The sequence below is a fragment of the Phyllosticta citriasiana genome, assembly GCF_038021145.1.
Source record: "Phyllosticta citriasiana strain CBS 120426 chromosome Unknown IWZ02scaffold_1, whole genome shotgun sequence".
Taxonomy (NCBI): Eukaryota; Fungi; Ascomycota; class Dothideomycetes; order Botryosphaeriales; family Phyllostictaceae; genus Phyllosticta; species Phyllosticta citriasiana.
The window spans coordinates 954,314-966,312 of record NW_027117278.1 but is presented as its reverse complement, the minus strand read 5'-3'; the positions used below and the strand labels follow the sequence as shown (position 1 = coordinate 966,312).

Here is an 11,999-nt window from a genome sequence, read left to right as displayed (position 1 = left end):
ACTAGCAGGAGAAATGCCATTTCCGCTTGCCAAACAGGCAGATCGATGTCAAGATGATCAACAAGGGTCCCAGTTAGCTGCCGTCATAGCGGTCTGTCTTGCACCAGGAAGCGGACACCAGCCTGAGGGCGGACGGCTGACTCGAGGGATGTCGAGATTAATTCGAATGGCAGGAGAGCGAGCTCCACAGAAAAAAGAAACCAGGTTTCCAAGTTGTCAGGTGGTGCGCGCCATGTTGTTGTAGCTTTCAGCCGTGCGTCCTATCACAGGACAAACTTGATGTGGGGGTGCCTGTGTTGAGCGAGCGCCACCACGCACGAGGCTGCCGCATCCAGCATTCTTGTCAACTGGATTGAGTGACGTCGAATCAGAGAGGACTCGTGTTCGTTCCTTCAAGTTTGGTGTTGCTGCGGTCAAGCCTACCGGTATGCTTAATTTTGTTTCTCTTGTCCGCTTATGCGACATGTGGCTGGCGGGTTCTGATCACTCAGGGCCCCCTGCATTGCTTAATGAACTTTGGCTCGACGGGTAGTTAAGCATTTTGGGCGGTAAGCGGGCGACCGGGTTGCAGTCTGCGGGTCGCGGCTCACTAATCTCTCCGCGAACGAAGATGATGAGTGAACGACATGGGCCGCGCGCCTCTCCACGGCGAAACTCAAGTCAGCTGGTTGCACGACGCGCCGATCAACTGACTGGGACGCTAATAGGCGCAAAAGAGTCGACTTCGCTTGGCCCACGGATGCCTTGAGGCGGTGAGCTAGCCTGCCCGCTTCATTGTCGCGTATTCTCTTCCGCTTTGATGAGGAAGCCCTGAAATCAGTGAATGTGGAGGGCAAAGGCTCAGCCTTAGAAGCCATCGTATCAACGAGTATCTGCAAATGTTTCAGAATCAGTTCGGGGTTCACAACGTCAGGACCGACTGCAAGTCGAGACGGCTGCGTGCTCGGCAATTTGATACAGCCGCCACAACCTAGTTCTGATTGCGAATCATCCGTGATCAACATCATTGATGATTGGACATGACGGCAATGCTATTTTGTTCTGCGGTCGTCGAGATTTGGTCGCTCGTTGCAAATCGTTCGAATTCGGATTGCAACTCTTTTTCCATTGTCATGCTTTTTGACATGCCGCGGAATGGACTATCCATCGCTCAAGGTGGAAGCTGTATGGGAATTTGCGCAGCCGTTTTCATTTTTGAGAATAATAATCAGAGGAGCATTAAACCAGTCGGCCCAGAGAAACGAAGCCGCCAGGAGAAGGCTCCGATTTGTTCGAAAGTGGTCAGGGCGTTGGTGTAGGGCGGGCGGCAATGTACCTAGCCCTTTGCGCCTTGCGCTAGTGGAAACTCAGCCTCGTTACATCAACTCTTGTCGCTTCTTGTAGCTTGGAAAAAAAAATTCAATATATTAGAAATGCAAGGCGCCAGCGCAGTTTGCGAGCTCTAGGGTATCGAGAAGCACCAGGCTGGCTGTCGTACAATCAAAACTCCAGTCCTCATTCTATGCGCCGGAATTTGAAAGGAACTGTGTCCACATTAGCAGGTAAGCAACAAGCGGAGGTTTGTTGCTTTACATCTATGCAGCCCTTTTGCACCGTTATGAAGAGATTCGACTACGACTCGCTGGGTGCTCAGACAAATTGAGAAATGTGAAGTTGAGTCGTCTGATCAACTTTACGACTGCGTTGTGGACTTGTGGTGCCATGGCCACCACGAAAGCTGCTCAAGTCAGCCGGGGAGAATCTTTGAAATTGACCGAAGAAGGAGGCTCATGCCTTATGGGTCTTCTCGTTCGCGAAGCGGCTCTCCAGTTCTTCCAGTCTTCTCAGCTTAGCTTCGTGGAAAACCTGGAGCTGTTCTTTGTTTTCGTCTCGAAGCTTTTTGAACTCTCGGTCAAGCTCCTCGTGCCATGGGTAGAGTACGCCGGTCTGAAAGCCGAGCGCAGAAATCGCGACAGTGAAGTTAAGATAAGGGAGCCATCGGCGAAAGGTTGGACCGAGAACCATGTTTGCTGAGAGAGGCAGCTCGACAGGCGCTGAAATGCAGGAGAGGGTTGGAGAGAAAAGATTTGAAGGAATGACTGGAACGCCGGCCGGAGGATGCGACAGGGCTGGGTATTTCTAAGGAGCGTCGGGAGAAGGAGGAAGTGGGGGAAAGGCTGAATCACGATCCAGGGTACAGCGAAGATTGCCTATAAGCGTAAGTTGGACCCACAATTTTGACCAAAGTGGTCTGATTTTGGATCCCTTTTCATCCAGCAAAGACCGCCGGCGTCTGTGGCGTTGATGACTGGAGTTGAGGATATGCCGCAAGACCAACACCGTGATTGAGTGCCGAATTCAGCCGAAACCTACTGGTCTGTCACGAGCCGAAGGTAGTTGTCGAGTTGACCAACGTGTTGTGCTACATCGCACATGCAGCGGCTCCTGTCGGCTTGGGCAAGAGTCCCGATTTTTTCCTAGCAGAGTCGCTCCGAGAACCGGCCCCGACAGGCGTGCTGCTCCGCGAGTACTGCTTCTTATAATGCATCGCTACGCCATCAATGTGAACGATACGCACTCAAATATTCGGATTGACGGGCTCTGGAAGAACTGCGTCTTACGACGGTTCTACACCGAAAATAGCAGCAACGGCGGAGTCCGGGGCGTCTGCGGCACGGTCGGTACAAGTCGGACGGCTGGCTCATGGTTTGATCAACATTGCTACAGCGACCTCCAGAGCCTACTCTGTCAGCTCTGTCATAGCGATTCGGATCAGTGCGGCAGTGCGAAAGATTGACGAGAAGTGGTCGACAGGTCTGTCAAGTCTCGCGTATCGAGGTAATCCACTGGCAGTATTGCGCCAACGGCGATGGTTGCGTGATCATCAAAGGATAAGCCTGCTCTCGGCTGAAGGAATCGTCTTCGAGTGCGTGGGGGGCAGCTGAAATAGGTCAGTGGACGTTGGAGACACTGGAGACGGGAGAGAGTGGAAAGGAAGGGTTCGGGATTACGTCATCTGCACGTGGCAGCGCGTCGTTCCGCTTCCCGCTCTCCCGGCGGTTTGATTCTATCCTTGACATCCATCGCGTTACCTTGCCCCTCCATCAGCTCCGCCTCGAATTCTTCTCATCCGCTTCCATTCCATATGTCTACATGCCAGGAGTCGAGATTCCCTCCGATGGGCATTAAAATCACTCCCAGGCCATTAGATATTCTTCATCCTTCGGCTCTAATTGAATGCCGAGCAAGGCGACTTGCCACGCCTGAAGCTCCTGTGCCTTGAACATCTCGGAAGCACGGTGCAAACTCGAAGCCACACAGGGTGGGCCTACTCCCCGCCTCGTGGTGTTGGCGGAGGCTGAGACCGCTGTTCTGGCCACGTTTCGGCCAAACTGGAGACGATGAGACCGGCTCCTCCAATGAGATTTTGGTGGACAACTGGTACTGTGAACATCCGTGTTTGCCAAACATTTGCAAAATTGACAGCCATTCAGCTCTATAGGACCGTATCAGAGTATGGTCGACGACAACAAGAGCAGCGACCTTTCGCAGTCACTGGCTCGATTGTCGTTACGGTCCGAATGATGGCGCGTCGTCGCACGGTTGCACGGTTTCCCAGCTCGTACAGGCCCGCTATTCGACAGACTCCAACGTCACAGATTGGACGAGTGGGGGAGCTTCGACCTCAGGAGGCACCAGCCGTTCCAGCTTCAAAAGCATGCGTGGAGCCCTTGCAATCGGTCAACTCCTCACACACTTCCTGACCTTTTACGACACTCTTCTTGAATCTGCTTTAATGCCGAACTCGGATCTCCTTACCGGAAGGATGGCACCCCTCCTCAACGACAAGGTTGTTCTCGTTACCGGTGGCGCCAGCGGCCTGGGAAGGGCGATTGCCAAAGCTGCTCTGGAGGCAAAGGCAAAGGTCTGCATTTGCGACGTGAACGACGTTGCTCTCGCGGAGGCCGAGAAGGAGCTGGAGAACTGGTACAACATTGGTCCCCTCGTAAGTTGAAATGCGGATCCAAGGAACTGTGGCAGGGTGCCTGACGTCAGTAGAATATCCTTTCCAAGACGAATGCCGACGTGACGATTGAAGCCTCGGCAGAGCACGCCATCGAATATACCCTTCACAAATTCGGCCGCCTCGACGTTCTGGTCAACTGCGCTGGAGTGATTGACGGGTTTGACCCGGTCGATACTTTGGAGAAGACTGTTTGGGACAAGGTCATTGCGACCAACTTAACCGGCCCAGCGCTCATGAGCAAGCATGCTGTGAAGCAATTCCTGAGCCAGAAGCACCCTGGTGGTGTCATTATCAACGTTGGCTCAACCTCCTCCCTCAAAGGCGGATTTGCAGGTCAGCATCCTTCTTACACTCCTCCGAGAAGTCAACTCACATTTCCATAGGAGCGGCCTACACTGCATCAAAGCATGGACTTATTGGCCTCACCCGGAACAGTGCTGCCCGCTACGCTAACAAGAAAATCCGCTGCAACGCCATTCTGCCTGGCCCCCTGCACACGAATATTTACAAGTCTTTCGATGGCGTCCCCAATGAGGAAGGCCTCGCACTGTGCCAGCAACTCCTGAGCATTCCTTGCCCTTCGAAAGCGGAGGTTGAGAAGGTCGCCAAGACGATTGTCTTCTTGTCTTCGGACAACGCCGAGCCCATCAATGGGGCTGTCATCACCGCTGACGGAGGAGCTACTTCTTTCTAAACGAATGTCTACGACTGAATGAGCACGATCGAGCAATTATAAGATAAGAATGAATGAAATTGTTGGCCTCTGACCTGCACCACATTCCATTGACTGGTTCCCGGGAACCTCACTGTCGGCAATTATCCAGGTTAGCCCGTGTCTGGTGAAAGGATGCGCGACTTGCATTTCGACTCCCTCTTGACTTGACGACAAGACGGCAGACTCTTCACTCGAAGGTCAGACAGCCAGCCTTAAATACGGGAAAGGAGGTTCCGATGCGGTACCGCACCAAGATTTCCTCATCCGGTAGAGTTCCAGCGAACATTTCGTTCCGCTCGCCCCGAGCCTTTTCGACAGTCTTTCATGATGTCCATCCTGACTGGGGTCTTCCGCTTTTTTATTTTGACGCGGGTGTCTTGTTCAAATAGAATCCCACGGGTCAAGATCTCGTGGCTTCCGGTTCCCCTCAGTACTGGATCTTCGTTGCTGTGACTAGTGATCTTGCCTCTATTCTTCCTGTTCTCTTTTCAAGTTCTAATTAATCCCCAATGGGTTTAACGGTTGGTTTTTGGGTGAACTCAAGTGCATTTAATGCAGATCATTCCACGACGGACAGGGGAGCACTATAGCGTAACGAGATCAGATGTGGCCCACGCGAAGTCAATGTTGCCGCAATTTTTCAGCAACACTGGTGCTCTTGCCGCTATAGGTATGTACGGATTTTGATTCCAAACACGGCAACACTCGCTTACGCACAAAGTCAAATAGAGGAGCTTGTCGAATGCCTGCGTCTTACGCCTGAAATTCTTGGTTGAAGCCGCACTCCACCGGGCCGCGGCTGCCTGTACATGAGTGATCCATTCACTTCAAGGATGATTCAATCTGAGATGGATTTTCCGCACAGTGGTCACGACTTTCTTATGCCTTGACCTGGTTTCGCCCAAGTTTTCGTCTGCTTCTAGATTTCGATTCAACTCCTGATCTGCCAGACGCTACTCGCCTCGTCCTCAAATGCTAAAATGATCACTCACGTACCCAGGAAAACGTCCATCATGGGATCGTTCGGCTTCCGGCATCGTGGAAAACGAAGAAATCACCGTTGACTGGAGGCCCCTTCTGACGCCCAACAAAGCTGCCAAGTCCAAACTTGTTACCCTGTTACGCCGAACTCTCTCTTGAATCCATCATCTTTCACAATCCCTCATGATTGCGCCGAAGCCGGATCGACTTAACTGAGAGGTACCAACACCTCCATTTGCCAACCAGCCATGGCATGCGCCCTGCGACGATTTGTCGGCCTCTGACCGGCTACGCTTTCATCAATAACGGCACTCCCAGTTGGCGGGCCATCTCTTGCGCCAAGCCGGGCCCCAAATGTACACGACGGGAAGGAGCAGCGCAAAGACGCCTATGATGGCGGCGTACATGCCAAAGCTTTTCAGGTATCCTATATCAGCAACCCACTCGGACACCTTGAAGCTGAGGACAAAGGCAATCAGACACCTGAAACTGGCAATGTTGACCAGCGCCGGACCAGCCAGCTGTGGGTAGCTTTCGAGGACGTAGACCGCGCCAACAGTGTTCGCGGCGAGGAAACCAAAGGCCATGAACCCCAGTCCCGTGACAAAGACGGGCCAGGGATATTTGCTCTGGTTATGGCCTGCGAGTCCGAAGAGGACGGCTCCGATGATGCCAACGAGGGTGGGCAGGATGAGGTTGAAGATCTGGTTCTCGGCCACACGAACACCGCGCTTCTTGGCGACAGTGTTGGCGATCCAGTCGGCCACCGGTCCGGTAATGACGTACGCGAAGACGCTGGCGATGAGGACCGAGAAGAGCGAAAATCCCAGATGCAGGAAGGGCCACGAGTACGGCGCGGTGAGCAACGCGGGTGCGGCGACATAACCAGCCGCAAAGGCAGTGGCGATCATCGCCGAGTTGAGCATCGTCACGAAGAAGATGTGTGGGTAAAAGAAGGTGCGCAGTGTGTCGTACAGCGCGTCCCAACCAGCACGGAAGTCAATGTTGCCGTGGAAAAGAGCCATGTCGTAGCGGAAGGTTCGCGGTGCGTAGCGCATGTTGTCGATAGGCACGCGCTGCATATCAGGGTCTCGCTCTTTGGCTTCAGGGGGAAGCTCGCCTCCTGCAATTGATTGTTAGACAGCCATTTCAAAAGAGACGCACGAATCTTACGCATGGCGGCCTTAGTGCGAGACCAGCGCGTCTCGGGCACGAAGAAGAACACTCCAACCAGGAAGCAACTCGCAGCGATAGCGGTGATGTGGTACACCCAGCGCCAGTCAAGATCGATAATGATATACGGAGCGCCAATTCCAAGCGTCATAATGATCACACCCTATTCAATGTCAGCGAGCTGCTGGCAACTAACAGTTATCACGTACCTGAGCAGCAAAGACTCCTGAGATGGCGGTATTCCTCTGGTGAACAAACACCATGTCCTGGACGATGAACGGCAACAAACTCTCCACGGTGCCAGCGCCAAGAGCTTGCAGGCACCGCCCGCAAATGTGGCTCGCCAAACTCTTACTGAAACCGGCCCAAATGATCCCGCAGATGGCCAGAATTCCAGTAGCAAGAGTGACGCTCCTCCGACCAACAGCAATGGCCAAAGGCACAAGGAACAGATTCGCAACGCCCATCATTAGCACTGGCAGCGACGCCAAAAGGTAGATATGCCAAATAGGAGGCGCGTCGGGCAGCATCGACAGCGTCTTGAGCGGATCAGTCCCCTTGGGCAGTCCACCCGAATCGCTCAATACTTTGAGATATTTGGGGTCGTATCCTGTTGGAGTGAGCATTTTTCTTTTGCCGAGTCAACATTCCAAAGCTTACCAGCGTAGTAGAGAACGAAAATCGGCAACATGGCGCCGAGGATCAACTCAGCAGCAGCGGCCATTGCTCCAAAGAAACACAGGGTAAATATGGCGACCAACTTGCGCCAGAAAGGTAAGTTAAGCGGGTCCTTGGGGTCCGCCGACGGCGCGGGCTGCAAAACGGTGCGCCCATTTTTGTACAAGAGTCCGACGTGGTTCGGAGGTTCACCCTCGGTGTCGACGTGCTCCAGACGGGCCATGCGCATCGACGGCGCCGAGTTGGAACTGGGAGTCCGCGTAAAGGGTTGTGGGACTTTGAAGTCCTCTGTGTAATGGTTCGGCATGACGAAAGGTTAGTCCGCTGTTGCCTAATCGGGCGAGAGATCCACTCTCTAATAGTTTCAGGTTCGTGATGAGAGAATGTGGTGTTGAGTTGTTTGATTGAATTGATGCCGCAAACACCAGCTGTACCAATGCGAGCGAGGATCGACTGGACCATTCAGCAGAGGGACACAATGTGACACTGCTCAGGCTCGAAAAAGATGCTCGCACGCAGAGTTGTAAGAGCGGCCCGTTCAGATATCAATACTGACACGGCAGGGCAGAGCAGGGGTGGAGAGTGCCCAGCCGACGACCTCCGCACGATCAGATGAAGACACAGCAGTGGTTTCCCTCGCAGCAACAAGGCCCAAACGCGCACAACCGACACACACACACACCAAGCTCACAGGACAAGCTTGCTTTGCTCACGTGCGGCCGCGCGGAGCAGCTGCAACAAACCTCGGGCTGGTTCAATTTATTTCCAGAGGCTTTGGCTGCGTTTGGAAACCAGCTCTACCCAAGATTGCGAGTCGAGACAGCACCTGCGTCGGGGGACCTCCCTGCGTCCGCCTCGGTACTTTCCCGTGCGGTTTCTCCTCTTTGTCTCTTCACAATACCACCTGCCTTACCTTAGCTTCTGCTGCTCTCCTTGCGACCGGCGCTGAGTCCGACTGTTGCTGAGTTCGATGGTTGGAGGACGTGTAGGGGCGGGAGATATCAACTGTCGTCATGGTCCGCGACCTGCGTGGGATAAGGGGGTAAGTTGTCGAGTGATGTTCGCCCCGGTCCAAAAGTAACGCATGGCGACGAAGAAACAAGAGCGACCAAACCGATGGGTCACTTGCGCTATGCGCGCTCTTTCTTTTGCCTTCTGCGTTGGTTGTTTAGTATTGGAATAACCCAAGTACCCCAGCCAACCGCCGACTAAGAGAGTTTGCACGCGCAGTCAGTGTCGTGAGTAGGTTGGCCAAATTTCAGCCGCGGGTCCAAAAGCTTAGCGCGGGACTCCGTGGCTCAAGCCTCGCCCAGTCGCTGTGTGGGCGCGCAGTGCTTTTTTGCGCCTTCCAATTAAGGACAGGACAGGCGTGGCGTCACTGTTTAAATACACCGGATGCGCCTTGTGTCTGCGTGGCTTTTGAGTTTGCATCGTAAGATTAGGTGAGGCGGTACGGATACGCCTGTCTGCTTCGCTTTCGCTCCCGTTGACTCGCTTTAACGCCAGGGCCGTTCCTTTTGCTCCTGGTTATTCATCGCTGTTGGTTGGGTTTGCAAGTCTCAGTCCGCGCACAACTAAACAACATCACAACCTTCCGCTGGCCCACTTCTTCTCAAAATTAGCAAAATCAAGCTCTGCCAGGCAAATCGCCGAGCTGCATCGTCGTTTGAGAAAGAGGAGATGCCTGTTTCCATCCTGCACGCTCCAATCCAATCCAATGCAAGCCGCCCGCTGGCCAGCCGGCCGATCTGCGCTAGCCACCCACACCCACACCTCCATGGGGTCCCCAGATCCCTTTCCCCATCCCCGCCGTTTCCGTCCCCTGCTGCCACATGCACTTGCCGTGCCTGTTTGGGAAAGAACCGAGGCTGGCTCCTGTTGCTCGCCATCGCCTGTCTTTTTCGATCTCTTCACAGCGCGTAAGTATGTTGGCTGTTTTCGGGCAAGGTGTGAGTGATGATGTCACGGTGGGCGGTTTTTGGCGTCATGGCTGTTGTTTGGTTGCAGAGCTGTCATCCGGCTGTTTGGATCTGTTTGCATGAGATGGCAGCGCTCGCCGGTGGGTGTTTTGGTTTGGCGCGCTCGATAAAATGTGCAGTAGACTGCACGGTTTGATTTTAGTTTAGGCGACGTTGAGATGTCAGGGCGATCGTTAAACCAGCAGTTCATGCGGACTGCGGCGTTGTCATCGCGTTCCATGTGTGATACTTGCGGAGTGCAGCTACGTTGAAGACATTGATACATGCGCACGAGACACCTTCTCCAGATGGCAGGTGTGTACTCCAAGATCCGGGACGGTCAATGCTCCGTCATGTCTGGAGGCACATGCGATGGGCATTAAACCGGCACTCGACACTGACGATCCAAATGAACCGAGCGGATACCGCGCGTCAACTCAAACGTTTCGACTGCTGCAGGAAGACTTGGACAATACCGAGGTTTTTGGGTTCTGTGGTCACCAATGAACGAGGCTCGAGTGACAAAGAATAGAGACCTTTGGGCCCTCCTTTGACCGATCTTTGTCTATCATCTATCGAGATGTGTAATGATGAATCTCCAAGTCCTGTATCCTGTAGGCTGTTGAAAGCCCACGACAACCAACCTTGGAGCAGATGTCAATGCTGCTCGACGCCGCTTCCACTTCCCCAAAAGATCAGCGCAGCTCAGCTGAAGCAATGTCGCAGCATGGGGTATCGAATGCGTCGCCTGACCAAGTTGCAAAAAAATCCAAACCGTCGACATTGGTCGACATGTGCAAGCGTAACGCGCCACGTTCAATGTGGCGGTGGTGGCTTGGCCGTGCCCCTCCCCCGCTTCGGCTATGCTCGCGAGTCGTTCATGTGACGTGCAAATGGGCGTTTGTTGCTCCTCCGCTTTCAAACCGCTTTCACTCCTCGACCGCTTCACCATCAGCGCTGGCTCACCCACTCGGGAACTGCTCTCTTCAAAAATCTCATGAACTTCCAGAATCCGACTGCATACTCGACGTTACCGTATGGATCAGTAACTCTCTCGGGGTACGCAATGCCCGCTCCGAAAAGTCCTGGCACAAACTCCATGTAGTCGTCTGCACTCTGGGCCGTCGTTGCCGAGGCGGTGCTCGAAGTGCTAACTGCCGCACTCCCAATCGGAACGCTCTTGACGAATCTCCCACTCGAGGGCTCGTACACGACGGTCAATGGCTCCGTTGGCGCGCCGGGGCCCTCGGTGATGCTAAGGTCCGGAATGGGGTCTTGCTTATAGCCAATTGCTTGCACCATGTGCGTGCAACCAGGCAGCTCCACTTGGTAGGTCGCGTCCTCTTTGCCCTTTTCTGTCCAGATTTTCTTGACAAACCTCGAGACCGGGCTCTTCTCAAACACGCCGCCATCCTCAAGATTCTGACGCGCCCATTCGGCTGCCTCGCCCTTCAATCCCGTGTTATCGCGAAGGATCCACCCATCCATCTTAACGGCATAGCGCAGCTTGTTGCGCGTGAACCACTTGATGCGCAGATTCGGATGCGACGTGTTTGCTATATTGTACAAGTTGCGGAGAACGAGAATGGCAGAATGCGAGGCGCCAATGACGGCAACAGTGGCAGGAAAAGAGGGGTCGAGTATGGTCTGAAGTTTCGAGGGAGCGAGGGCGGTGTCGAGGTGAATGGCGTTCATCTTTAGGTCCCGCATGCGATCCATGATTGGTAGCGGCGACGAAATGGGCGACGAGCCGGTACAAAGCACAACGTTTGGAGCGACAACGGGCGAGAGCGCATTTTCCAGCGAGACAGTCCATTGGTTCGCAGTCTGTCTCGTCGGTCCCTGGTCAGCCACTGTGGCGCTTCACGGGCCGTGACGTGGTGGACTGATAGCTACCTTGTCAAATGTGGCGGCAGTGACCTTGCCCAGTTGCTGGTGGACCTGCTCGTGCTTGGCCAAGCCTTCGCTCAGCATCAAGCACATATCTGCGGCCCTGGACAGCTCACAGCCCTTGTCCTGGGGCAGACTGCGGAGGACCGAAACGGCATTTGGCTCGGGGGTGGCGTCGACGATCTTCTGGAAGGGCTCGACAGCCTGGGCAAATTGGAGAAAGAGAGCGACAGCAGTGTTGCTTGAGGCGGTCAGCAGAGGAGGCTGAAAAAAATCGAGAGGGTCAAGACGTGCCTGGGGACCTCTCTGTAGGCGGCGTTGACCCGGCCAGCGCGGAATGCCGGATCAACCCAGAGGAGCCTCTGCTGGCGCTGCTCAAGCAGATTGCCAATAACGGTAATGCCAGCAGGTCCTCCACCAACTACTACAGCTCCATACGGGCCTTGGCTTGAAGAAGTGGCGGCTGTGGTGGCATCCGATTCGCGACGGGACATGATGGTGCTATACTGTCTGAAGATTGCGAAATCCAGCGTCCGCCGGGCCTGGCGGGCAGGCGCTCTTATTCGGATCATGGTTGCGACAGTCATGGCCTCAGGTC

General features: G+C 54.2%; 4 protein-coding genes across 4 annotated transcripts; 1 reads left to right on the top strand and 3 right to left on the bottom strand.

Annotated features, from left to right (window-relative positions):
• Positions 1-1,767: 1,767 nt before the first annotated feature.
• IWZ02DRAFT_368454 (uncharacterized protein) lies at positions 1,768-2,004 on the bottom strand (the record flags this gene model as incomplete). The annotated part of the gene is made up of 1 exon (XM_066764380.1): positions 1,768-2,004. One exon carries the CDS (start codon positions 2,002-2,004, stop codon positions 1,768-1,770), a length of 237 nt encoding a protein of 78 aa, XP_066626970.1.
• Positions 2,005-3,805: 1,801 nt separating this feature from the next.
• On the top strand, positions 3,806-4,700 carry IWZ02DRAFT_369938 (short chain dehydrogenase/ reductase; the record flags this gene model as incomplete). The annotated part of the gene is made up of 3 exons (XM_066764471.1): positions 3,806-3,985; positions 4,054-4,339; positions 4,390-4,700. 3 exons carry the CDS (start codon positions 3,806-3,808, stop codon positions 4,698-4,700), a joined length of 777 nt encoding a protein of 258 aa, XP_066626969.1.
• Positions 4,701-6,001: 1,301 nt separating this feature from the next.
• On the bottom strand, positions 6,002-7,860 carry IWZ02DRAFT_429058 (major facilitator superfamily transporter; the record flags this gene model as incomplete). The annotated part of the gene is made up of 4 exons (XM_066765960.1): positions 6,002-6,825; positions 6,867-7,038; positions 7,085-7,485; positions 7,536-7,860. The coding sequence occupies 4 exons, from the start codon at positions 7,858-7,860 to the stop codon at positions 6,002-6,004; spliced, it is 1,722 nt and encodes a 573-aa protein (XP_066626968.1).
• Positions 7,861-10,462: 2,602 nt separating this feature from the next.
• Positions 10,463-11,895, bottom strand: IWZ02DRAFT_369114 (pyridine nucleotide-disulfide oxidoreductase-domain-containing protein; the record flags this gene model as incomplete). Its single annotated transcript, XM_066764410.1, has 4 exons — positions 10,463-10,627; positions 10,697-11,338; positions 11,408-11,665; positions 11,692-11,895. The coding sequence occupies 4 exons, from the start codon at positions 11,893-11,895 to the stop codon at positions 10,463-10,465; spliced, it is 1,269 nt and encodes a 422-aa protein (XP_066626967.1).
• Between the last annotated feature and the right edge of the window lie 104 nt (positions 11,896-11,999).